This window comes from Candoia aspera, chromosome 2 (genome assembly GCF_035149785.1).
Source record: "Candoia aspera isolate rCanAsp1 chromosome 2, rCanAsp1.hap2, whole genome shotgun sequence".
NCBI classification, from domain to species: Eukaryota; Metazoa; Chordata; class Lepidosauria; order Squamata; family Boidae; genus Candoia; species Candoia aspera.
In genome coordinates this window covers 264,645,496-264,672,673 of record NC_086154.1, presented here as the reverse complement: position 1 = coordinate 264,672,673, position 27,178 = coordinate 264,645,496, and the positions used below count along the sequence as shown (strand labels likewise).

General features: G+C 53.5%; 1 protein-coding gene across 1 annotated transcript in view; it reads right to left on the bottom strand.

Moving 5' to 3' along the window:
- Nucleotides 1-16,968, bottom strand: part of IL11RA (interleukin 11 receptor subunit alpha) — a 45,251-nt gene extending 28,283 nt beyond the window's left edge. Inside the window, exon 1 of the mRNA XM_063295911.1 lies at nt 16,645-16,968. Coding sequence (XP_063151981.1) covers nt 16,645-16,785 — 141 coding nt within the window. The 5' untranslated portion in view covers nt 16,786-16,968. The remainder of the gene's footprint in view (nt 1-16,644) is intronic.
- Nucleotides 16,969-27,178: the final 10,210 nt, after the last annotated feature.

Genomic DNA, 27,178 nt, shown 5'->3' with positions numbered 1-27,178 from the left:
CCCCTTCTACGTGGGGCTGCCTTTGGAGACAACCCAGAGGCCGCAGCCGGCACAAAATGCGGGAGCGAGACCATCGGTGGGGCCGCTCTGCCCGTCCCAAATATGACCAACGTTCCAGTCCAGGCTACACGGGCTGCCCCTCGGCTTCTGGGAGAATTCCAAGGGCTGGTTATGCACACGGGCCATCAGCAACCCCCCGTCAGCAGCACATCTGCCCACCCGGACCTGTATCTTCAGAGGGTCTGCTGAGAACGGATGGGATGGACCAAGTGGCAGGCCTTCTCCGTGGTGGCCGCCCCTCCTTTGGACACTGCCCCCAGATGCAGGCATGGCCGATTTCCTGGTATCTTTCTACAAACCACTGAATGCTCTTTGGTTTGAGGTCCCTGAGGGGTGGCACCTACTATAAGTCTTAGTTTGGGCATTTATACTGCTGATTTCATAATTTGATCTTCCTCCTGGGGGGCCACTGAGAGTCTTTTTGATCGGAGAAGGCTGGAGGAGCCCTCTCCCATTGAAATAAATAAATATTTAATTAATAAATATAAATAAATAAATATTTATTTATTAATGTCAATAAATAAGCCCTGGTTTGTGTTCCTGGCACTTGGATCCATGTGGTCTTTAGGCCGGTGTTGAAAAACCATCCCCCAGCCATGTGGCTTGCTTAACCCTCCTGAGCACTTCCCCATCAACTGCAGCATCTAGTACCACTGGGGGATGCTTGTACCTCCAGCTGTGCTCCAGCTGTGTGGCTTCTGGGCCTTTGGCTGATGGAGAAGGGGAGCCAGTGCCCCCACCAAGCAACCCAAGCGCCCATCCTCTGCAAGTAAGGAGCGCACTCCTAGACCCTCAAGGCTTTGCAAATGGTTGGAGAGGATCAAAACCCCTTCAAAAGCAGAAGCATCCAGGGTGCTCAGTATCACCCCAGGAGGTGCGGCCTCTGAAGAGAGGGAGACAGATGGACCCTGGGAAATCCACCCTGGTTCTGCCCACAGAGGCAACCCCTGATTTTTGTTTGTTTGTTGGCAATCCTAGTGCTGAATTTGAGACAAGGCACCCAACCATTTTGATTTAGTTAGTGGCTGGTTCCAGCAACAAAAAACCCCACTTAAAAACTCTGCTTGGATCTGAGGCCTGCCCAAAATGCTAAGGCTCAGCTCAAAGAGCTCATATGAGATTTTTCCCCCCCTTGGGGGGTGGGGGCTTGTAAAAAACAAACCACAATGAGATCTCTCAATTTGCTACGGAAACTGTAGATCTCAAAGTTCTGTGAAATCCACAAAGAATGCATAAATAAAGATAGAAACAATATTGACTAGCTCTTTGCAAGGCTTGGAAATCCGTGTCTGGAAGAGTATGTTGATTAAAGTTCATCAGAAAATAGTTGTTTATTGGACCCTTCAACAAATGTTTAAAAAGGGATGGCTGTTAAATTTTTTGTGTTGGTGGTTCCATAAGAAATCCAAAGGTTCTTTAACTCATGTCTTGTCCAGCTATTCTGGTTTCAAATCACTACATATATCCATACAATCTTGGGAAGGCTTATGATACTTAAGGACCTTAATGTGATGTTGAACTATATTCCTGAAAAATGGAATTTTTCATCTCTTGGCTCCATCCAGCCCAGGTCACAGCAAGGAGGGTGATTTTATGTAATTGTAAAGAAAGAGCCTTGTGTAAGAGCCTCGTGTGGCACAGAGTGGTAGGCGGCAGTATTGCAACTGAAACTCTCCCCACGACCCGAGTTCGATCCCAGCAGAAGCCAGATTCTCAGGTAGCCGGCTCAGGTCGACTCAGCCTCCCATCCTTCCGAGGTCGGTAAAATGAGCACCCAGCTTGCTGGAGAAGATGACGACCGGGGAAGGCCATGGCAAAGCACCCCAATATAGTCTGCCAAGAAAACGTCGCAAAAGCGGCGTCCCCCCAAAGGGTCAGACATGACTTGGTGCTTGCACAGGGGACCTTTCACCTTTCACAAAGAAACTTATCCTCCTCGTTTTAAACAATGGATCCAGGATAGGAGTTTGTATTTTATTTTGGAAAAGTTTCTGTGTTCTAAAAACGAAAGGATGATCCATTGGTTACTGTATCATCTAGATTAAAAGATAAGCTTAAGGACTGGATTAGTTTTATACCATTATATGTGGTTACTATATGGAACTTTTTTCCCCCCATCAGTTTATGTCAATCACTATAATAGGTTTTCTTTTTTCACTGTATAATCACTACCTCTTTGGTGGGGTATTGTATTTCACTATTTAATACACAGCCACACAGACAAACATATACTTTTTGAAAATCTTGTGGGGTTTTTTTAAGGCCAGGAAAAAAAAAAGACTGGAATTTATTTGCAAAACCTGAATTTAAGACATTTGGTTTATGAAGAGTACAAAGTGGATATATAGATAAGCAGTAATTCTCACAGTATGCAGAAAGTTATTATAAATGGCATCTGTGTAAATATATTCATCTGGAGAGGGATTAGAATTCAGAAGTTTCACACCAGTGGCACGTGGCCTTTGCGATCTGAGGATGGGCCTGAACCACCCAATTTGCTGAATGCCACAGGGGACCCAGTCAGCGCCTGAACGGAAGTTCACCTGCCCAGCCCACTATCCCAGCAGGACTTTCCTAAGAGTAGAAAAGGCACAACGCCCGCAAGAAAAACTCCCCAAGATGCCCCAACCTTGAGCACAGGCTGTGCCAGGCTGGAACCCCATAACTTCTCTTAGCGCAAAGCAACTTCTTCTCTTTTCTCCTGAGCAAAACATGGGGGAGGGAGGGGCAAAGGAGCCAGACAAACAAGGCCCTTTTGGGAAACAGTGGCACGGCCCCCTAGAGCTGAGCTGATTTCAGACACCAGCCTGGCCTGGAAGCGCTGCTGGGGGCATTGGGATGGGAAAAAGAGAAGGGATTCTGGACGTTCTCCCTTCAGCCAAGATGGCTGGGAGAATGCCAGGTTGTACAGTACTAGAAACGGCCGCTGTAAGCCCCAGCACTCGGGGTGACTGGGGGTGGGTTCGCCAAAGTTTCCATCTGCACCAGCAAAGCACACCGCCGCTTGTGTGGCAGGAAATGCTTGGCCTTGCTCAGAACTGGCTTTGTGACATCATCCTACAATCGCTTCTCTACCTTTGCTCTGAGGGGCAGGCCTATTTTCCTTCCTTTGATGTGCATTCCTGACAGCATCACAACCCAGAGTTTCTCAATCTCAGCAACTTTAAGATGTGCGGATCTCAACTCCCAGAATTCCCCAGCCAGCATTGAAGTCCGCACATCTTAAAGTTGCTGAGATTGAGAAACATTGACTTAACCACCCAGGATGGATTATGTGGTGCTGAGTGAGCATGACCTTTCCTGGAAGGTATCTTATTTTGTGAATGGGAAGTGCCAAGCAGAAGGGAGGAACAATTTTAAGGGCTTCCCTCCCCAAAGGCCTGAATGAAAAGCCGGCCCCTGCTGCAAAGGCTTCATTTCTCCCCCGGTGGTAAACTTGAGCTGGACAGAAGGTGCCATTTGCACTGACGGTTCCATAAACTTCATTCTGCCAAGCACAACAAACCGTCTGCCTTCGGCACCAGGGCAGTTCCCATGGCACTTTTATAGGCTTTTTAACTGCATGCCATTATAATTGTGCAGCAGCCCTGGGGCCGGGCAAGGTTTACACAGAAAGGGGAAAGCAGGTCACCCTTCAGCCCCACCGGCCCTCCATCCTGCTCTGGGAACCTGCCAGGGCGATCCTTGAGTGGACAGCCGGCTGGGGGTGGGGGTGGCTCTTACGCCCCAGAAGTGTCCAGGGACCGCCTGGAGCCACTCAGTTGCAAGCCTTGTGTGTTCTTGGGATTCCTTCTCCCATTATATTCTCTGTGGGGAACACCATTTTTCTTTGGTGGGCAGCCAAGTTGTAGATCCGGTCTGCTATGACTTTTTCCGCCCCTAAAACGCTCAAAGTGTGTGCACGTGTGAGGTGTGGGGAAAACTAAGCGGTGGCCACCTGTCTGGAAAGTGCACAAGCGAACCTCTGAGGCAGAAGGCACGAGGCTGACGCCAGATCCTGAATCACACAATTGCTTCCCAGGCCCTTTCTGTTTCCTCAACTGGCCAGAGGCAGCGGGCTCCCCCACAGGGAGGAAGGCTGGCTGGAAGGCTGGCTGCCTTAAGGACCAGGCTGCCCCAAAAGCACAGGCCTACATACTCCCCCCTCCCCGGCAGAGAGCTCCCTGGGAAGGCCACCCACCCCATCCACAGGGGCTTTGGCTATTCTGCCTGGGCTTCCCTTTTCCCAGCTGGAAAAGAGTGCAGGAAGCGGGAGAGAGATGGCGAGGGGCAGGAGGCCACATCCCGGGAAGAACATTCTGTAGTTCCTGCTTGCTCACCTGCTTTCTCTAAGCCAACAAACCTGCAATTACGTTCGTTTCTCACTGTCATATATTTCTCAGTGTGCTCTGAGGATATGAAAAGAAAAGGAAGAAAAAGAGGTGGCTGTGGAAGACCGGTCAGAGAAGGCCAGTAAAGATGATGCGGGGCGTGGAGGCTGAACCCTATGAGCTGCAATTAAAGGAGCGGGGCATGGTGAGTTTCCTTGGGGAAGGCGAAGGGGAGACGTGGCAGCCGTCTTCCGATGCGTGAGGGGCTGCCTCAGCGGAGGGGATGTGGACGCATCCTCCAGAGGGTCCGAGGGCAGGACAAGAACCAGCAGGTGGGAGCCGTACAGAGGGAGATCCGAACTCAAAACGACGATTTCCTGACTGTGAGGGCTGCTTGGCAGGGGAGCAGCTGGGGGTTTTCAAGGAAAGGCTAGACAGCCATGTATCTGGGGTGGCCTGAGGGTTCCTGCCCTGGGCAGTGGGTCCGAGTAGAAGACCTCCTGGGTCCCTCCCAACCTGAGGGTTCTAAGAAGTGTCTCCCTGGGAAGATGCTGAAAAGCAGAACGGGGCCCTTCAACCTCCCACACCCCTTGGAGATCTGCCTCCCCCGTGGAGGCCCAGGAGCAGCTCCCTGCCCGAGCCAGCAGGTGCTCCTAGCCTGCCTCCAGCTCCTCGGGCCACCTCCACCCCGAGAGGCCCGGCCAAGCCCAAGAGCCCGGCAAGCCGGAGAGCGGGCCCACCGCAGAGGAGTCTGCACAATGAGGAGGGGAGGGCTGGAATGCTCCCCGCCCTCTCTCCAAGCTCCTGCTGCTCTGCCATCTGGTTTCCCTGAGAGAAATTCCACCCTAATCCGGCTTCTGGAGAAGGCGCCAAACAGTCAGTGGCGCAGCCTGGATTTCAGAGCCACGGAAGGGAAGGGACGGCCGGAATTTGGAGGGCTCCCTGGCCTTAGCAGCGGTGGTGGGCAGGGCTCCAGGGCGAAGGGGAGGGGGAAGGGGGTGGGCGCCTTACAGCCCCAGCCTTAATGACCGCTAGCCATTTAGCACTTTCTTCTTCACTGGGACTGCTGAGGAAGAGGCCTCAACTGCAGCCTTGACAAGCTTGGTAGCGCATGAGAAACCAAGCCCCAAATCTCTTGCACATGGTTCCCTGCTGCAGGGTGCAATGGGGGGGCTTTTTGAACTTGGCAGGAGACAAGACTGTCCCAACGGTTGGCCGCGGCAATTAAATAGAGCCTCCATGCTCAGAGACAGTGTTCCTGAAAGAGGAGCAGATGGCCTGGAAGGGGAGAGGCCCAGCTTCGAGGGCTGCTGGCGCCAAATGAGGATGGAGGATAGTCGGAGTCTTGTTGCAGTCACCTTCTGTGATCTGAGCCCACAGTTCAAAGCAGTGACGGAATGAAACTTAAGGCCAGGGCGACACCCCCCATGAGCCGTGTCATCCAAGACCAGTTCCCTGTGCTGGGAATGATGGCAGCAGGAGGCCAAGACGCCTGCCTGATACCAGCCAGAGGAAGGCCACTGCCAGAGAGCAGGCAGGGCACCATGCGCTGCCCAGACTTTGTGCCATGGAGGTTCTGCAACCAACTTTCTGGTAGGAAATTTGTCTGGCCTGAAAAGTTCCCTAGGATTTCAACAAGGGGCAGATCTTCCCACTCAGTGGATGAGGGGTGGACTGGTGAGACTGAACACCCACCCCTGCCTGTATCCAGGCACCTGGGCTGGCCCCTCCATCAGCTCAGCCAGACTGTTTTCAATCCCCCTGAAAATGCTCTGTGTGTGTGTCTGTGTGTGTGTAAGGCATCAGCTTTTGTGAGCTGCACTGCACTTTGTCAGATCAGTGGGGCGTAGGATTTAAACTGGGAGGACAGGAAGGAAGTGGCTATGCAGATGCAGGTGGCATGTGAGGCAGATGTCCAGCAGGTCCTGAGCACTTAACAGCCATGCTGAGCCAAGGACCCCTTGTGCTTGGCGAGGCCTTCTGGGACGGCCTGACATCTTTGGGTGAGGCATGGGCTGCACCACCCCAGGAATAAGGGGCAGTTTAGTCTCACTCACACAGACAGCAGACTGGGGAGAGCTGAGCTGCATCTGCTTCTTCTCCTCTGCCCCCTCCATGAACACATTCTCTACACGGGAAAGAGAGAAGCCACAGGGAGGATTTGCTGCCAAGCTTCATTCTCCAGAACACTGGCTTGAACCACGGGCCCATTTCTTTCATGGGGCGGGCGGGGGGGCACCACTGCAGCCCAAAGCAGCGAGTCCTGCCATGAGACTTTACGACCTCCTCTGCTTTTACGGGACTCACGGCTACAGGACGGCAAGAAAACAGTCTGGCGTGTTACCGTCAGTCGGGTTACGCTGGAATATCCAGAACCCGGAACATTTCTTGGGAACCTGCCAGTTCCTGCAGGAATCAAGATGTCCGTCAGCCAAGAGCCCTGGCTCCACCCTTGGCAGATGCCAGCCTCTCCTCACATTGCCACTTCTGCCTCAGCAAAATCCAAAGCTGTGGAAGGAGCAGGGCCTTTAAACTCCCTGCCACTGAAACATCTCTCGCCCTTCTGCTAAAGGCTGCCAAGATGCCATTTCCTCTCCTTCAGTATTCCTGGAAAGTTACCTCACGGTGGGCGCCAAACTGGCACGTCGTTCCTGACAGCAGAAGAGCTGCGCAGGTGGGGGGCCCAACGGGGCAGCAGACTGCAGACCCCAGAGTGCTGGGACCCGTGTCCCAGTATGTTTCAGACCAGCAGGCTGGGGAGGAATGCAACTAGGACACGCTCACAACAAAGCACTGAAATTCTGAACCCACAAAACAATGCCATGTAGAATTTGGACACATATTGTGGCATTGGGTGTACTAAATACCCTCTGGGAGAAAGATGGGATAGAAATGGAATACACAAATAAATACCAACAGACTCAAAGCAAATATGCTTCACTTCCTGCCTCCAGAACCCTGAGACACCTTCGTGGCATACTTAGCTCAAGCAGCCCCAGAAAATTCCACCTTTCACCTGAGCTAAATCTGCCCGTTCACCAAGGAGGTCAACTTTCTGGCCACTACTGGAAAAGTGCACAAGAGTCACAGGAGCATCGCCTTACAGAGGGAACCAGCTGCCTGTTCTGACTTTCCCCAGGACACACCACACAATCCATTCTTTATAGCTAGGACCTACGATACATCGGCATCTGCTCAGGTCTACCTGATCGGCACGCCACTAAAAACCGGCCATTTCTCAAACCACTTCCTCATAGAGGATGAAAAAGCAAATTAACACGGCCACACTGGGCTTCCCAGAGATACGGCATGCAAAGAAAGCAAGACCCCCCCCCCCTTCTTCTCTCTGTCCATAAGCCTTGATTATTTATGGCAGGTCGCTGAGGGATCTACAAAAGGTCCTCTCTGCTCACACCTCCGTCTTCTCACAAATATGTAAAGGCAGCAGACATTTCTAAACATTTTGTTGCAAAGCCAAAAAGAAGAAAAACCCAAGTGCTTGAAAGGCATTTCAGGGACTAATGAAGAACACAGCCAACAAATGCTTCGACTAAATTATGTGCTGTCTTGAACATGCCGCTGGCGGGAGATGCAACCATTGGCTAACCATAGCTGATGAGGGTCGGGCCTGCTCGGGATCTGGATGAGAGGCCGCCAGGGAGTCCTAGGGCTAAAGGCTAGCCTGAGAAACATGACAAACACATCCTAGGCAGCTGCTTCCATTCCTTTACCCAAGAAACGACACGGACGTCCGTGTCCACCTGAGCATCACCAGGAGCCAAGCACAGTCTTCCTCTTTTATCTTGACGGCTCCACGTGACTCTGGGTTGATTTAGTAAGAAAAAGCTAACTAAACATGTGCTACTTTCCCACCACCATGAAGAAGGACAGCCCAGTTACTCTCTGTAGGAAAAAAGTCCGAGAGAGTGCGGTATGTAGCCCCTTTTCCGACTAACAGATTGCAGCTGATGCCTTTGAATAAAATTTGTTAGTCAGAAAAGGGGCTACATACCGCACTCCCTCGGACTTTTTTCCTCCACAGGAAAGTGCAGTGACCGCAGCTAAGAGGTTGCCTTCACCCAAAAGCTACTTTCTACATTGCTTTTGTTCACAGTAGCCTGGTTCCAACCCCGAGGCTTACGTCTTCTGCAGGCAACAGCAAAGAGGCCGTATGAGGACCAAGCCAAGTCTGGACATGGAGGTAAGACTCTATCCCAACAACTCCAAAAGATGATCTGAATGATGCAAAATAATCTGTGATAAAACCCAGTCTGTGGTGCAAGAAAACGTATTTCCTAAACTGTAACTCGCCTGCTACGCTATTCCCTTGAGCCTCCTTTCCTTTGCACAGAATCACACAGGGGTTTTAGAGGGAGGGAAGATAGTTCATCACAACTCCCCACTCCCCCCCAGTTGCTCTCTGGCACACATTGATGCGCGCAACGCTCCGCAAGGGAACCAGTGAATGAGCGGGGCTGGGCGTGGGGCCACCAGCCGAGTGCGGGAAGGGTCACTGCCACCAGCCGCCGCTTTCTTCCAGCCCTTGGAGCCCCAGCTGGTCCTGTTAACAAGGCTTCTTCCTAACAGCAAAAACGAATCAACTGAATTTCTCTGCAGATGCTCCATTAATCTTTCCTTTCATCCATAAGGTCAGAAACAGCAAACATGAACCTGCAGGAACAAAATGCAGCTGAGCACAGTTGGAGCTGGGTAAGAAAGCCACACTGTGTGTCCCACTCAGGGCAGCCTCACAATGCCTTCCACCCCCTTGCCCCCTGGGCCTTCAATCTCTGCAGAAAGCAAGTCCCCTGTGCTGCTCTGCGAGGGGGCTTTAAACCTTCCACCAGTAGGCAGGCCAGCATTTCTCATCCAAGGGTCGGATTTCTTGGCAAATCCTTATCAGGGTCGTGTGGCCAAATTTCAAGGAGGCAGTCAAGGAATCGAAGCAAAGAAGCACCACCAGTTTCAAGGGTCTCTGTGTTCTTCCAGTGGGCGGCCAACCCTCTCCCCGAAACCCTCCCCAGCCAATGTCTCTGCTGTGGCTGCGATGGATTCTGGCCAGGGCTTAAACTTCCTTAGGCTGCAGATCCGGTTGGGACCGGCGATCAAGAGGCTGAGTTCTAGCGATCGAAAATGGGCTGAGTAAGAGGTGCAATGGTGGTGGTGGTACAGGCAGTCCTCGCTTAACGATCACAATTGGGACCCGAATTTTGGTTGCTAAGCGAAGCAGTCATTAAGTGAATCTGACCCAATTTTATGACCTCCTTTGTGGTGGTCGTTAAGCAAATCACCATGGGTGTTAAATGATGTGTGGATTTACATGAACCATGTGGTTCTTAAGTGAGTCACACGGTTCCTATTGATTTTGCTTGCCAGAAGCTGATCAAGGTCGAAAATGGCAGTCATGTGACCACCGGATGCTGTGATGGTCATAAATGCAAACAGATTGCCAAGTGCCCAAATCATTCATTCATTCATTCATTCATTTTCTATCCCGCCTTTATTATTTTTATAAATAACTCAAGGTGGGGAATACACCTAATACTCCTTCCTCCTCCTATTTTCCCCACAGCAACAACCCTGTGAGGTGGGTTGGGCTGAGAGGAGTGACTGGCCCAAGGTCACCCAGCCGGCTTCCGTGCCTAAGGTGGGACTAGAACTCACAGACTCCTGGTTTCTAGCCCAGCACCTTAACCACTAGACCATGACAGCAGGGATGCTGCAACAGTCATAAGTGTGAGGACCAGTCATCTTTTTTTCAAGCACCATCATAAGTCCAAGCTGTCACTAAACGTATGGTTGTTAAGGGAGGACTACCTGTACTGCCCTTTGTCTGTCATGGAGGTCCATCAAGTTTTCATGGAACCCTAGGGTTCCAAGCAGTTTGAAAAACCTTCCTCTAGGGTAGTGTTTCTTAAAATGTGGTCCGAGGACCCCTGGGGGATCCCAAGACCCACTCAGAGGTCTGCAAAAATCAAAATTATTTGCCAGATATTAAAGATATTTGCAAAATTTTAAAACAATGTCATTCTTTTCATTTTTTTATTCAAAATACAGGGTTTTTTCATGAAAAATATTTTGTTAATATCTAATGGGTTTAATATTGTTATTTTTACATGACGCAATAAATAAATATTCTACGAATGCATTAATTTTAATGTTTAATACAGTAAATATCAATAAATATAACCCATGCAAATAAAAGTTATTTTGGGGTCCTCCATTATTTTTCAAAGTGGGTGGGGGTCCAGAGAACAAAAATTTTAAGAAACACTGTTCCAGGGCAACCACTCAGCACTGCTGAGTGTTGGGGTAACTCTCTATGAACTGCAAAAATGTTCCCCTGCATCACCTTTGCAAAAAAACCAGGAGTCCGGTAGCATTTTTCTGATTAAAAAAATTTATTGAGAGGCATACACTTTCATGAGCTGTAGCTGATGCCTTTTAATAAAATTGGTTTGTCGGAAAAGGGGCTACCAGACTCCTGCTTCTTTGCCACTGTAGTCTAACAGCCCTCCTGCTCCAAGCCCCCATGTAAGAAGATCAGCTGGGGTGGACAAATCACTTTTTCAGGAAAGCTTGTTTTCCCTTTCTGATCTTTCCTCCACAATTCCTGAGACATTTCTAAGAAACCCAAAGATTCCTGGGAACAACTTCATGCAATGCTGCCTCCTCCCATTTTCAAACCTACAGTAAATCAGTTATATTTTCCTCCCATTTCATACAATCGTAATTCTATTTTTTTTTTAAAACCCTTTCTCTGTTTCTTCTATTTTTTATTAGTTTGTGTTAGTTTTTATGTTCTCTGTAAAACTTTTCATAAAATTTATATTTAAAAAAGGGAGGGAAACCCCGCATCAATTAAGGTACATGCTGTATGGTTCTTTTCCACGCCATCACAGCCTTTTCAGACGGGAAAATATTCCCAAACTCCGCGGATGCTCCCCGAGAACGCCAAGCGAAGGCAAACAAGGCTGCGAAGCGCACGGTCCGACCGCCGCCTTTCCCCGCCGCTTCCCAGCCCAGCTACGCGCGGGGCCGTCCGAGAACAGGGAGGGCGGCCGCGGTCCCCGAGCCGGACCGGCATCCAGAGCGGGGCCCCGCCGGGAGCAGCCGGACAATGGACGGAAACAAGCCGAAGCAGCCCCTTCGCTCGAGAGGCGAGCAGGAAAAAGAAGAGCCGCTGCTTAATTCATGGGGCGGGGAGGGGGCAACTCGGGAGCCCCGGAGCCCCCCGGGCAGCTGCGAGGCGAAGACCCGAACAACCTCCGGCTCCGCCGAGGCGACGAAGCCGGCCCCTTCGCTCCGCAACCCCCTCCCCGCTTCTCCGCGGCGGCGCAGCGCTGCCCACAGCGGGTAACCCGGGCCGGGCAAAGTCTTCCCGGGAGAGCCCCGCCAGACCCCCGCCCCCAGACGCCCGCAGAGAGCGGGGCCCTTCGCCGCCCGCCCGCCCGGCCCAGCCCCGGCCAGCGGCAAGCAGGGCCCGAGCGCCTCTGGCGGGCGCCACCTCGGGGGAGGCTCGGGCAGAAGCGCCGGGGCTGGGACTGCGCCACGGGGCTGGCGGGGGGCGCCTTCGCTCCCGGCCCCGGGCGGGCGGGCGGGCGCAGCGGCAGCCCCCCCCCCGGCCCGGCAGCCGAGGATCTCCCTCCGCCCAGGAGAAGCCCTAAAGAGCTGCCCCCCGCCCCCCGCCCAGGCTGCAACTTCTTCCGCCGCGACGGACGGCAGGAGGGGATCCAGCGGAGCATCCCCGTCCGGCCCGCCCGCTCCACCCGCCGCCCCGCCGGCGTACCTTCGTCAGGTCCGGCTGCTCCGGCTCCGGCCGCCGCGGCTGTCCATGGCCCGCGCCGCAGGAGAAGGGCGCCTCTTCCCGCCGGCTGCCCCGGAGCCCAGGACACGCCCAGCCCGGCGGGGCGCCCAGCCCGCCTCCGGTCCGGGCGCCCGCGCGCAGCAGAGCAGCCGAGGCGGCCCGGGGGGGGAGGGGGGCGGAGGAGCCCCCCGCCCGGCGCTCGCGCGAAGCCTCGGCGGCGGCGCGGCGCGGCTCCCCGGCGCAGGGCGAGGCGGGCGCTTGCGGGCGGAGACGGCGCCGGGCGCCGGGCAGGTCCGGCCTCGGCTGGCGCGAAGGGCGCCCGCCGCTCAAGTTCCAGGCGGCCCGAAGCGAGGTGGCCTTTCGTGGCAGGCGAGCGCCACGCCCCTCCGCGTTTCCAAGTGCTCCGAGCCGGCGGCGACCCTCTTTCCTCCGCCGCCCCCCGGGACTGCGCGGGGAGGAGCCAGCGGGGCTTCTCCGTCGGGCGGGGGGAGGGGAAAAGTTGGCAGGCGCCGAGCGCGCCGCCCCCCCCCCCCCCGATAGCAGCGCCCGGAGCAGCCCAACTTCTCCGGCCTCTCCGCGGGAAAGAGACGCCCCTTTCTCGCCGAAAGCGTCCGGGGCGAGGGCGAGCCGCCTGCTTCCCGCCGAGACGCCCCTCGCAGGCGCGACGTGGCGTGGCCGGGCGCTTTCCTCGGCCGCGACACCAAGCGGCGCGGGTCTTCTGTCGGGCTCTGCCTGTGCGGTTGGGGGGCCGCAGCCGGACCCTGGGCGAGGGAGAGGCCGGGTCCGCTGCGCCGTAGGAGCTGGAACACTCAAGCCGGGCGGCGTTTTGACAGGGATTCATCGGACGCCTTTGGCGAGAAGTGTTCGGGTCCGGTTAGAGGGTTAGGGCTGCCGTCAAATCTACCGCGTGGCCCAGAGTCAAGGGCAGGAATCCCGGCGTTTCTGTAAAATATTAATGCTCCCACCAGGTGCTAGTCCTGCAAATCCCAAATGGAAGTGTTGCATTTTGGGCCACACCACCACAACGAAGCCAGACAGAAGACAGCCCAGGTGCCAGGTGGTGCAAATTCGTGGGAGGACGGCTGGGTGATGCTGATCCAGACGGGCACAGAAAGCTCTCCTTTCCTCTGGTTCCACCTGTCCTCCAAGTAGTGACCATCCCAAGCTCCACACACTCCCTTAGGATCTGAACGCCCACAAAGGCAGCAGAATATCGGGACTGCCGTTCTTAAGGACCTTCAACAGCCAGGCACAGAAATGTGGTTGGGTGCTGCAGTCTCAGGAGGGGGAAACTGAATTCTGCAGCAAACAGGGCCAACACCATCCCCAGCCTAACAACTCCTGGGCTGGCACGCTGGAGGAGGAGTCCAAAGAAAGCTAAAAAGATCATGATTCTGTATGGGAAGTTTGGGGAAACCATAGGGAGGACAAAGGGAGAAATATGGGGACTGTTTCCAGATACTGGAAAGGTGATCTTTTTGTCTACGGGAGATGCAGTAAGTGGCCAACCAGCACGCACTATTTGCATGTGGTCCGCATAGCATTTAAAGTGTTTATTGCCTACTGGCTATGTTCGCACAACACAGTTAACCAGGTCTGAGAAAGACCTTGCAGATGCATTCACACAACACGTGACGCTGGTTTAGTACTGACCCTGGTTCATTCTCCTTCGGGTTTAGCATATTATGCTGACCCACCCTGTGTGGCTAGGTCATGACTGAGTGTACTGTGTGGATTCGGAAGACAGGATGATTCCGTAAGCAAGTTAAGTCTGCTTTGCAAATGGAGCTATTGGATTACTTTAATCTTTACAAGCAGGCCTGCAAAGGTCGCTGTCCTTAATCCTGAAAGGAGCTTCCAAAATCCATACTGTAGACAAAGCAGGCAATAAACTCACAGCCCCAGGCTTCAAAGGAAGCCCTGCTGACCCTTCTCAGCGCCTGGGACAATCCAAGGGCTCTGTGAACCCCATGCGCTATTCGGGGCAGTTAAAGACGACACTATTCGCACATGCTGTGCATGGTTAGGGTTCTTTGTGCCTTTCTGCTCTGGTGGAAGCACCCTATTGGGCCAGAAAGGGGGCCACTTCTGTAACCAAGTTAAATGTGCAGTGTCCATCCAGGCCAATGGTCAAAAGCCAACTTAGGGTGGCAACATATTTCCTTCAACGGCTTTTGTATCTGTTTGGGATGTTCCGAGCAGGAGATCCTCTCTTTGGGCACAAGGACAGACTTGAGTTTGGGGGTCTCTCCTCAGGTGCCTCTAAAACAGGGCAGGGTGTGAATCTCAGAGCTCTTGACAATCCCAGGAAGTGACTGGAGCCCTTCTCAAAATCCCTTGGGGGCCTTTCTTCTCCTTGCAGGAAAGAAGAGCCGCCGCCACATCTGCACAGATGCCTCCCTGCTGGACAGAGAGACACAGCTGGGCCTTGCGCCCGAGGCCCCCCCTTGGCACCAGGGAGGCCCCAACCCCAGCCCCCTTGCCAAGCAGCGGGCCACCTCTGAGGCAAACAGCCCGCTGTTCCCGTGTGGCTTCGCTGCAACGGGAGTCCTGCATTCCAGGAGCACAGCGAGCAGAGAGCTGGCTTTCCAGACAAAGGCCCTGGTGGTCTCCTTGGGATTCCGAGGGAATGTTGGCAGGAAAACCAGCCTGAAAAGGTGGGGAGGCGGAATGGTTCAGGGATCTCCAGGGAGGAGAGGGCCATTTAACCTCTTCGCTCCCAAGGCCAAGAAAGCGAAGCCTTGGGGAGGGAGGAGGAGATGAGATGCAGGATCCCTTCCCTCCTGGGCCATAAGTCACTTTCTGTCCCGGTCTGTCCTGGCCAAGCCGTGGGCGGCCATCACCAGAGCAACTCCTGTCCAAAGCAAGATCACAGGCAGAAAGAGGCGGCTTGTGCTCCAGAGCAGCAGCAGATAGTGGGGCTCCACCCCCCCCCCCAGCAATTAAGAGGTCGATGCTTTCATGAGTTTTCCTACTAAATGAAAACATTTCCAAAAATATTCATTTATAACTTGGCAAAAAATATATGTTTTTGGCTGCCTTGTGAAACGCAATGGGTTTTTAATACAGTTAGATTGTTAATTGATAAGGTGCCAGTCATCTGCCTCACATGTACCCTGCATCTGCATCACCAGCCTGTCTTCTCTCCCTCTGACCCCAGCCCCTGATACATCAGTTGGCCACTCTGTGCATCTGATGAAGGGGGGGGGGCAGTCCACAAAAATGGGTACCTTTGAATAAAATTTCTGAGTTGGAAAAAGGGCTACCAGAGTCCTCCTAATTTTTTCCCCAAGAGCCCAGGTACTTTGACCCATCGTGGCCCACCTTCTGAAGATGAGCAACTCAGTCATAACTCAGGATATGTGCTGAACTCTTTGGCGGAATCTTAAAAGATCATCCTCTGCTGGAAAGACAATCAGCCCTAACTAACCACAGTTCCTTAGTAAAGGGGTGAGAGGCTCGGCCTCCTCCCCACCTCCCCACATGCCTGGTTTGCAACTCCATCCGTTGGGCCAATACAAGTTTAATAAATTATTATAATTATTTTGTTTAAAACATTTATATGGCCGCCCATCTTAAACCAAACTCTGGGTGGCTCACAACCCCAAAATAAATATATATCAACAATGAAATAAAAACATTAAAGCAAAAAAGAACTTATCCCAGAATACTGGGGCCATCATTCAGCGAGCCTGGGAGGGCCCCAGCCTCACCTCCCGGTGTATTATGGGAGTTCAGCTTGAACACTTGGCCTCTGACAGATAAAGAGGAGAAGAGAGCTGGAAGTCAGGAGCTAACAGTAGCCAGACTGAGGCAGGAATCACTGAGATCAAGCTTACCACCCCCCACCCCCCAAAATACCCAGAATTTGGATGCATCCCCTTCCTTTTCCATGCTGCCTCCCTTTGCAGGCCGGAGGGCTGAATGCTCCCACCAAGCATCTGGCTCCAGCATAGAACTGCCTTCATGGGGTACAGCTGGCAGCGTGGCACTGGCAAGCCTCCCTCCCCTCCCACCCCTTCCAGCAGGATTAGAGCCAAAGACCATCCCTTCCCCTCCCAGTCCACTGCCCCAAATGTAAGAGGCCATCTTTGGAGCTGGTCTGGCGGGGAGAACCGTAAAGCAAGACCCCTCAGGTGCATTTCCCTGGCCAGGGCTCAAGTCCCATTCACCGGTTACAGCTGCTAAGAAAACATATATTTAAAAACCAAGGGAAGAAAACCTTCGTTGCTGGATCGAACGGTGCGGGCGTTTATTTTATCAAACCCAGATGCTGGAAGGTCCAGAAGCCAGAGAAGGAGGGAAGGAGGTTGCAAAGCGCGGGGTGGGGGAAGACAGAAGAAGAAAAGGGAAGCTTGTCTCAGGCAGGCCTAGGAAGCTGGCTCCTGCCTTGGACGGTGGGGGGCAGGAAAGGCAAGGGGCCGGTGCAGGGAAAACAGTAGGCGCTGATGAGAGGCTGTTGCTCACTTTGGAAACCTGGAGCTGGTCCAGACGGCTGTTGCAAAAGCAGAGTGTTGACAGCATCCCAGGAAAAGAGGGGCCAGACTCCTCATGTTCCCTGCTTCCCCACACAGCAGGCTTCGCGGCAGTGCAGTTGCCTGCAAACATTTGGGCACCTCTGGATCAATGAATCCCTAAATAAGCAAGCTGGCACCACCTCTGCTTGGTACAGAGTGAAACAGGACGTCTTTCTGCATGTGTGACTGCATATTTATGTGGAGCTGTTTACAGACTCAGAACATGAAAACAGTGAACATGGCACGTGCAGAAGCTTGGATTCCCTTTCAGTCACTACTTGGTACCATGTCCTTTGGCAGCAATAAGCTTCCAATATCATCCATAGGGTTAGGGTTAGGGTCCTTCTAAAGGTCCTTCTATTCCTGCTTGTGGATTTTTTCCCCACTCTTCCTTGCAGAACTCTTCTAGCTGAGAAATATTCTTAGGTCTCCTTTGCAGGCACCCCATGGTTGAGATCACGTATTTTCATGTCTGTGGACTATGAAGGCCGTTCCAAAACCTTTATCCTTCTTTTCTATAAATGCTTCATGGCTGATTTGGAAGTAAATTTTGGATCTTGTCTTGCTGAACTATCTAGTCTCATTTCACCATCAGTTTCTTCACTCCTGGGAAACTTTAGCTTCTAGGATGTTTGATATTTACTTGAATCCATTCTTCCTTCCACTCTCCCAGTATATCCTGTGCCACTGGCTGTCACGCAATCTCAGGGTGTAAGAGAGCTGTCCCCATCCCCCGCTTAATGGTGGCAAGGTGTTCTTTTCTGCAAATATTTCACCCTCTTTTCTCCAAGTGTGTCTTGTGTGGCTTGGGCTGAAGAGTTAATCATCTGTCTCATCAGTCCAAAGCAATTTGTTCCAGAGTGTTTCGGGTTCATTGAGGTTTTCTCTGGCATACTTTAGGCAGTGACTTGGTTTCCCTCTGACCATGATCCCACGCTGGTCATTGCCATCCAAGCAACGCTGTACTGTGGAGCGTGGACCACTCCTCTAGTGTCAGCTCAACTTTTCATCCAGTCATTTGCAGTCATCTGTGCTTCTGTTCTGCAGATCTGAACCGTTCTAGCAGAGGTTGTTCCTGGCCTTCCAGATGTTGCCTTCTCTTCGAAAGTAGAGAGAACAGTGATCACAGCTGGAGAGTTGGAAGGGTCAGAGTGTTTGTCCACCCGTGGAATTGCCTCCTCCTGGTTAACTGTAGGCCCCACGAGTCTGTCACTATTTGGACTTCATTAAGAACTTTGCAGGAAAAGAAAAGTAGCGCCAAGCCTCTCCCTATTATATTGGTAGTCAGTTTGCTTCTGGGTTCAATTCAAGGTGCTGGTGATGGCCTATACAGCCCTCCATGGAATGGGACCAGGTTATTCGAGGGACCGCCTCTCCCCAGTGGCATCTACCCAACTCATCAGATCCAGCAGGAGGGGCATGTGATGGGTCCAGGAGGAGACCCTTTTCTGCTGTGGCACCCCCCCCCTTTGGAACATCATCTCCCCTGAGGTTAGCTTGGCCCCCACCCATCAGGCCCAGGGATCCCGCGTGGATGTGGAACCTGTGAGATGGCGGCGTTGTTCGTAACTGCTGATTGGCACTCTCCTGGGCTTTGTGATTCTGGTTAATTTGTTCTAATTATTTCAACTTTTCAATTGTTTTTATTTCCGTGAATTTTGTTTTCTGTCATTTTAATTCAAGAGCTGCCCAGAGTCACGGATAAGAGAAGGGCAGCTATATAAATTGGATGAAATAAATAAATAAATAGATAGATAGATAAATAAATAAATATTCACGTTTTCTTACTCTGAATCAGTCAACAGCTGCACACAAATAATAGAAAGATGTTGTGACCTGGTACCAGGTCAAAGCTTGTTCATGTCAGCTTCTTCCACCAAGGGATTCCTGGACGTGGACACCCTCGCCAGGGGTGCCTGCACTTCTGCATCCCATCGGCCAACCTGGCCCGCAGAAGGGAGCTTGGCCCACAGCAACAGAGAAGAGACTGTGAAGCCCCTCTGTGTCAAAATCCAACTGGATGTAGTGTTTAAGCAAGCCGTCACATTAGATATGACCTAATACCCAGGTTTATTAAATATAACTGCATTACCCATCACAAAGTAGCCAAATTAAACATTCTTATTAACTAGCTTCATGTCAAGGGATAAATAATTTGGATCAACAAGGCCTCCTGTGACATTGGCGGGTGTTTCCGCCAAGATTAAGTCCATCTTCAAAGGAGGACACAAGCGTGAAAAGGGACCACGGCACCTGTCAACTTTCTGGTCTCCAAGGAGCTGGGGAAGACTTTGGCTCAATCCAGCTTTCAGGCTCTTTTTACCTTGTCAAAACCAGGTTTGTTGATGACTCACCATCATTCAATTCCTTTTCGCTACATCTTCATCATGACGGCCTTAACAGTGAACTTCTGCAGAGAACAATCATTCTGGCTGGAAATTCTGAAGGTTGTAGAACCAACGTATCTGGAGGGAAAGAAATATCCACACATTAAATTTCCAACCATATGATTGCACTTTAAGGCAGCGTTTCTCAACCTTAGCAACCCTAAGATGTGTGGACATCAATTCCCAGAATTCCCCACCAGCATAGCTGACTGGGGAATTCTGGGAGTTGACATCCACACATCTTAGAGTGGCCAAGGTTGAGGAACGCTGCTTTAAGGCCTTTCCCCACTTGCACTTAGCCCGGTACAATCATGTCCTGCAGCCTCTTTTTCCTCCCGTGTCTCAGGCCACCACCTTCATCCCACCCCAGTCCACGAGTCAGACAGGTGGGGCTGGACCAGCTTAAAACGGACTCCCCCCTTAACCCCACAGCAAGGGAGGCGAGTCTGCTGCGCTTGGCCCCCCGCCTGTGTCAGAAGCAGGGTCAGGGGACCAGTTGTGAGTGGGATCTTCAGCAGGGGGCTTTCGTGCCCCTCCCCACCCCTGGCCACCCTCGCCTGCCGCCGCTCCGCTAGACACAGCAGTGTGGTGCTGGCGGTGCGTCAGAGTTGTACAACAGTGGGGATTGCTCAACGCACAACAGTCGGGGCTTTGGCCCCACGGCCCTTCCTGGTTCCTTCCGCAAGAACAGAAGCCCGGGATGACGGAGCCCCCCACCCCGGACTTTGCTGCCTGTATAAAGGAGGGAAAGGAAGGGGAGAGAAATCCCTGCTTGTGACTCTGGCTCCCTTCGGGCTCGGATCTTTCATCCCCAAACTTTATCTGGGGACAGAAGGGAGCTTGGGGGAGGTCCAGGAAGGACGCGCGAGGAGACAGACGCGGCCCCACAGCCTGACCCGCCTCGTCCCTGCTGCAGCCGTGTGAGCAGAGGACGCTTCCTGGGCCAGCGAGGGAGGGCCCGGCCAACCCCCGTGCTCATCACGCGTCGCACACGCGGAATCGGGACAGGGCCACCTGGCTGTGGTTCACAACAGAAGCCCCGACCGGCGAGCGATTGGCAGCGAGGGTAGCGAGTGTCAGGCTGGAGGAGTTTTCTGCTGGTCCAGGAATGGGTGGAGAGCACTAGATCACCAGCAAGAGAAACCACCGTCCAGAGGGGAAACTGGGTCTTCTAGAGATCATCTCCCACCAGCAGGTTCCCTTGGAGGACACACCAAGCCAGACAGAGCCACGCACAAGGGCCATGAGAGTGAAAAGCTGGAGAAGTCTGGGGGTTTAAGGAAGGAACTTAGTTATTTGATGACAAGGAGAGCTGGGAAACATCCCTATTGACAATGCAAAGAAATGAAGCCTTAGTTAATACATTTTAGTGAACTCTTTAAATAAAAGGAGACATTATTTCCCCCACACTGAACCCTCCCTTGGTGTCTTGAACGGAGACCCAATAAGCAGATGGTTAGGGCTCCGGCAACACTGATGACCCCAACAGGCACTCAGCCATAGGTACCTGCTGTTTTCTTGGGTCCTTGAATTGTTTGCACATTGTTTGCACATTGACTTTTTTGGTGAGCAAATGTCTATTCACCCAGTCTGAGGATAATAGAATGTAAGTGTTAGTGTCCTATGACTAAGTCTGGATGCAGAAGATATGTGTACAGGTTAACTATTTCCACCCACCCTCAAACTCTTGGAAACATGGCAATGTTTAGCTGGGAACAAGGAACTTCTCATGTTCTCACAAGGAGAACATGGAGCTTCTCACAAGGAGTCATCAGAACTTCAAGGACCTGCTGGGTCCCACTGGCCTTTCCACAGCCAGATCTGACCATCCTCCTTTTCCTCCCTCCTTATTCACTAACACATCCTTTGCATTGTCCATTGGGATGTTTCCCAGCCCTTGGCCCACAAGTGGCCAGGAAGAGGAGTTCAAGGAAGGGTCGGCAGCCTCTCCTGTGGCTGGGCTTGGTCAGACAGCCAGGGCAGCAGCATTCCTGCTTCCATCAGCACAGCCCAGTTTCTCCAAGGGCACCTGATCCCTAAATACAGGGACCCAGCAGACCCCTGGCTCCAGTGCTGCACCAGGTGCGCTTCAGAGATCTAGTGGAGCCCCCTGGATTCTCTCAGCTCTTTTCCAACCAGCCCAGCTTCATGGCCTGTGACATCTCAAAGCACACCTGCTGCTGGGGATGGGGAGACAGGGGCCCTGCAGCCTCACACCACCCAGGAACTCCTTTCAGGAGCTGCTGGTTTATTAATGGAAGAGGCTTATAGCCCACCCATAGGATCTTGTGGCAGGCTGACCCCTTGCCAGTCACAGCTGTTGTGCGGATTGTTTTATTTAAAGTTTTGAATTCGGTACATCACCCAGAGTGGCGATGGAGTTGAGCAGCTTATAAATTTAATAAAATAAAGAAATAAATACGCTTAAAAAGAAAACTTACCCAGAATTGGTGAAAGAACAATTTGAGGATGGAAACACTGCAGCATACATTCTGATTTTTTTTTTTTTTTTGCTTATTTACAAGGCTTCTAGACTGCCCAAATCATCCAATTCTGAGCAGTGTACAATCCCCCAAATCCATAACTCGGGTTACAACAGATTAAAAAACAGACTAAATCAATGCAATATTGTCAATTACAAAATCAAATCAAAACTAAAACACGTAAGATGTGGCAACACAGCCATAGAAAAACTAAACACTGGAAACCAAAGGACCGTGAGTTCCACCCTGCCTGAAGGCTTGATGAAACAGCCGAGTCCTTACGGATTTTCTGGAAGTTAGTTGGTGGGTGCCTGTGTAACCTCACTTTTTTGTTTTAGCCAAGAAGAAGTTCCACGGCGCCCCCCCCCCCAAACCAACAATGCCTACCCCGTGCACAATTTCAAAAACCTTGGCCCCCTCCCTCCTTGCTTTCCTTGAAGCCCCCCATGTTGTCTCTTTTCTGCCCAAGGAAGGTGCTGCTGGCCTTTCTGGCCCCCTCCCCTCAATGCACAATGGAGGAGGGGGGTCCAGGAAGAGGGCCTTCTCCCCCAGCCTCCCTTTCCCCTCATCTGAAACACGAGGGGGGCGGGGTGGACCAAGGCCTTGCGAACGCCAGCAGCAACAGGCAAAGCCGGGGCTCCCCGCCTCCCCTGCCCCGCTGCTCCCCACGGTCCAGGCTTGGCCGGCTGGTCTCTCTGGCCCCCCTTCTCCCCCCTCCCCACAGCAAAGACTTCCTGTGAAAGGCTGCACTGCCTTCCTTGCTCCTGGCCAGCTCCCGTTTGCCCAGCTGGAACGGTTCAAGAGGCTGCCCTCTGCGAAGGGCGCAAGGGAATCAAGCAGCTGAAGACGGACAAATCCAGCCCCCCCCCACACACACACCCCGCCCCGTGGGGACACAACCAGGCACAGCATGTGGGTCCCCCTGGGTCGTGGCAGGGAGACTCTGGCATCCCTCCCCCCCCACCCGGCATGCTCTAGACCCAGGATGCTGACATCCAACACGTCCGTATTTTCTCTGGTAGTTTAAACACTGCCAGGGAAAAGGAAAATCTCTTAATTCTGCAGAAGCAAGTACTTCCTTTGGTGCCTCAAATTAAGGTCGTAAAGTGCCTCACCGGCAGAAAATAACAGGCTTCCATGTAATAATAATAAATTTGTGCATGATAATCTGTGCGGCATATAATCTTCTTCCTCCTGACCCCTGTCAAATGAGCTGCAACTGCAGCTCCCAGAATTACCAGGAAGCAGGCTGGGGATTCTGGGACCTGGGACCCCAGCACGGCAGGAGGGCATGAGGCAGGGTGGGAAGATCTAGCGGGAGAGGAAGGAAGCGGCGTCAGAACCATCCCTGGCCTCTCGCTTCCACAGCAGGGAGGGAAGCCAGCCCTGGACACCTCCTGGCCACGTTGTGCCCCTCGGTTGGGGGGGGGGGAGCATGACCCCTTTTCCCTGGGCCCTCTAGTAGCCCCTAAAGCTGCATGAGGACAAGAACGGTGCAGCGCTGCCTTCTGCGCATCCTGGGTTCCCTCCCTTCGCTTGGCTAGGAGGTTCCTTGGGGGGGCAGTCCGTCTGGACGCAGGCTGTAAAGGGCCTCCCCTTCCCATCACGGAATATCCTTCATAAATAAATGAAGCCATGGAAGGTGGCTGGTCACCTAAAGTTCTGGCACTCACTGCCCCCCCCCATCTCACCTTGAGGAGTCTGGCTGGTCAGAGGCCCATGGACACCCAGGGCCAGCAGAGGGGGCACCGTAGAGCCCCGTGGGCTGTTTTCCTTTTCGGGCAGGGGGAAAGCATGGGCAAATTGCACAAAGTGAAGCCTGCGGTGGGGCTTCTGAGTCCCCCTCCTGCCCTGGCAATGGCTTCCATGAGACCCAGTGTGCCCTGTCAGGGTTCAAGGGGGGCTGGGGGACACCCCCCCCTCACAGCAGCTCTTCTGCCACCTTTGCCCCTCATGTGTTTCTGCTGAGGCAGACCCCGTGGCCCCCCGCAGGGCTGTCTAATCCAGACTCCTCCCAGGACCCCGGACCTGCGGTGGACAGGAAGGCCTGCCTTCCTGGCTACAGGGAGGATGAGCAGGGGGCTGACCACAGTGTTTGGGACCGCAGAAACTGACCCCACCGGTCAAAAAGGGGCTTATTTCTGAGAGGATGATCCCATGGAGAGCAGCATTTCCCAAGGTGAAAAGGGTTTCCAAGCCCAGATTTCGGGGAATGGGTTGTAGTTACTCAGGCCCTGCAGCAATTATTCCAGCTGGGTGCCAAAGTTTGGGCCCCTCTGGTGATACCGCAGGTCTCAAGGGACCCTTTCAAACTGGGCAGCTTGAAGATGTGCAGACTTCATTCCCTGACCTGCTGGCTGGGGGATTCTGGGCGTTGAAGTTCACACCTCTTCAAGGGCCCCAGGCTGAGAAACGCTGCCCTAAGTGAACAGCAGCCAGTACAGCTCCCATATGGTGCCAGCGCCTCCCTGCCAATCCAAATGCCTGCTTGCTCTTCCCGGTGCCCTCCACTCAGCAGCAGGGAGACAAGAGGACTGTCCCTCTGCCTGATCTCTGGCTGGCCGGCAAGCACCTCAGAAACCCCTCGCTTTTCTGGGGAGAGAAATTCTCAGCACAGCAAAAAGGCCTCGTGGCCTTTGGGGGGAGCCCAGGCCCCCTGGGAGGGGCAGCCCCAGCTGCTGTGCTCACTGTGCTTGTTTAGTTCTCGGCCTCCCTGGGCTGGGCAGTGTGAGGACTGGGACTGCTGAATGGAGGAAATGGGGGTGGGGGGGGGGTGGCTTCAAACCCTGCAAAGAGTCAGGCTTGATCCAGTTTGGGACTGTTTGGACACATCATATATTGGGTCTGACTGGCCATTTGCCCTCCTCTAGAAGAACACGTGTAGACAGACGTTTGCACTGTTGTTTCTTCCCTGTGCGTCGGACAACCCAATGTGGTGCTTGCTGGGACTTCCTCATCCCTTCCTTCTAGACTTGTCTCAGTATTGAGCACAAAAGGTTTTTCCCTCCAATCTTCCATTCTTTGCTGCAGCTTGGCATGCAATCAGTCAAGAGAAAGTATTACTTTCTAAGAAGTAAACATCTGCAGAGCAGATGACTTGGGAAGGAAACACGAGAAGAACCACCACAGAGAACCACCACAGATGCACTTCCGCATTAGGAGCGTGGCAGAAAAGCACCGCCCCCCCAGCCTTTGGCCCCACGGAACTCTAACGGGGAGCTCCCGGGGGGCTGCAGGGGAGTCCAAGCTGGTGTGCCTCAAGCATTCTGGACACACACATGCCACTGGAAACCCTAAGGGGCAGGGCCTCCCCCCGCCAGGCAGTCCAGGCCACTAGCCCTGACCTCCAAAAAATTGGGTCCAGCGGCTCCTGCAGGGGCTGGAAGGACAAGGAAGCTCTCGCATATCCAACAGAAAAGAGCTGATCATCTGCACTGCATTATCGGTTGATGGAAAATCAATTCAGTATGTTTAATATGAGGTCTTTTGTCCTTGTTCCCACAACCAGCCATCGGCCAGCTGCTGCAAGACCACATAATAGGCTTTGCAGCTTTAGCGGAACAGAAGCCAATGGCCCTTTGCAGACCCCGCTCATGCCACTGCCCTCCGAGTCTGCCCTCTCCAGCTCTTCCTTCGTGGAAAACAGGGCAGCCCCAACTCATCACCCTCCAGGTGTGTCATGTTGACAACTGAGGCTGCGCAGAGCCTGCTGGGCTGCTGAAGACGGGCTTCAGGTGACACTCTGCCCTGGCTTCTGCAGCGGGAGTGGGAGTCGGTTGGCCACTGAGAATGGCTGGAGGATGCCCAGGCTGCTCTGCCCCAGGCCCCCCGTGCCCTTCTGGGACCCTGGAAGCAAGCGGGCCTGGAGGACCGCAGGCCCTTTCAGGCCATTCCAGGAAGCCCCCCTTCCCTGGTCAAGGCTGGCCGCAGTGGTCAAGGATGGACCGGTGATCACGAAGAAGGGAAACTCCAAGGGGCAGGGAGTGAACCCTGCTGCTCCAAGAGGCCTTGGAGACCTCCATGGTGCACATCCCAGCTTGGCACCTGGGAAGCCAAGGCCCTAACAGGCCAGCCGGCAAAGCCAGAGCCCAGCCTCTCAACCGCCTGCTCCAGGACTGGGTTGACCAGGGCCCCCAGTGGAGAGCAGGACCTGGACCCTCAAGGTCTGTTTTTGCAATCCCTCGGGCAGATCACAGAGCCATTTGGTGGCTGGCCAGAAATTTATGCCACCCTCCCCCTCCGGCAATGTCTGGTGAAGCAAGGGGAAGGAACTGGGGCAATTACGGGTTATTTCCATCTCAAGGAAGGAAGCGCCCGGACTTCTCCCTTCCTCTCCTCTCCCTCCCCTCCCTCTGGCCCAGCTACCCTAAATGGCCAGAATTTTCCCAGGGGCTCCTTGGAGGAAAGCTGAGGGCCAGCAGCCAGGCAGGTCCCACCTGACCATCTGGAACATGCAGCAAGCGTTTTTTTTTTCATGAAAGGCTGTGCATATATGTGCCTGTGTGGCACACTTGCAGGGGCATGATCCAAAGCAGCCCAAGGCCACTGGAGTCAAGGGAGACAACATCTTGATCACACAATGGGAACACTTTGAGGCCCCCTTCCCAAAAAAGGGGTCCCTGCCACAAGTCATCTGCCAAGACTGCACCCCCATGTGTTTCTTCATTAACCCTGAACGCTTGCACAGGTTCCTCACAGACCTGCACACGTTCCCATGCATGGCCAGGATGGCGTTTGGAGATCCCCTTGTCTACACAGGGTGACTGTTTGGCACAGAGACCCCCTGCTGGTTACCTCTGGGCTTAACCCCCTCCCCACCCACTTCTGCTCTTGCCTCATCACAAAGCAACCTGCCAGGACCCGGGGATGGTGGAAGGGCCGTAAATGCTGTCCTTGGAGGGTGTGCCGGGTGCCTGAGACAGACAGAGAGGAGGGTTTTCCCTGCCTTGGCACCATGCCCAACCCCCCACCTCACCCCACCCCAGAGTTTGGAGGCAAAGCTGCCAACAATTACACGGGGAAGCATTGTTTTGCTCCAGGTGTTTTGGAATGGAGGGTTCAAAGTGTACGTATCAAATGATGGAAGAAACAGCGGGAAAGCACCAGGGCCACCCAGTGGGAGGAAGGGGCTACCCAAGTGCCCCTTTTCCTCCCCCTCAAGGTCTGGCCCAGAGGCATCCCCTCCCCCCACCCATGGAGAGCGCAGGCCCCCCAGTACCAGCTCACGCAACCAGCCCCTGGATCCTTTGCCTGCCTAGGGGAGAAGGCAAAGCAGCTGCCAAAAGCAGAAAGTGCCAGCTAGAGGGGGTGGCAAACAGCTGCAGCCTCCCCCATCCCAGCCAGCAGCACGGGAGTCAAGTAACAAGCAGCCTGGGGGAGCAGCTTTTGTGGGGTGGGGGGTAGGAAATCCTTTCCCTGCTTCTCCATCCAGTCACTTTCTCTTCTGGGGAAGCTTCCGTGCTCCAGTTCATTAGTAATTTGTTAACGGCCTAAAACAAGAAAGCGGGGGTGGGGGGGGAATACCCAGCCATTGAAGTACTGTGCACACACCCCCACACACCCCCGCACAGACAGTGAGAAGCTTGCAAATCTCGGTAAGTGACCGGCAGGGCAG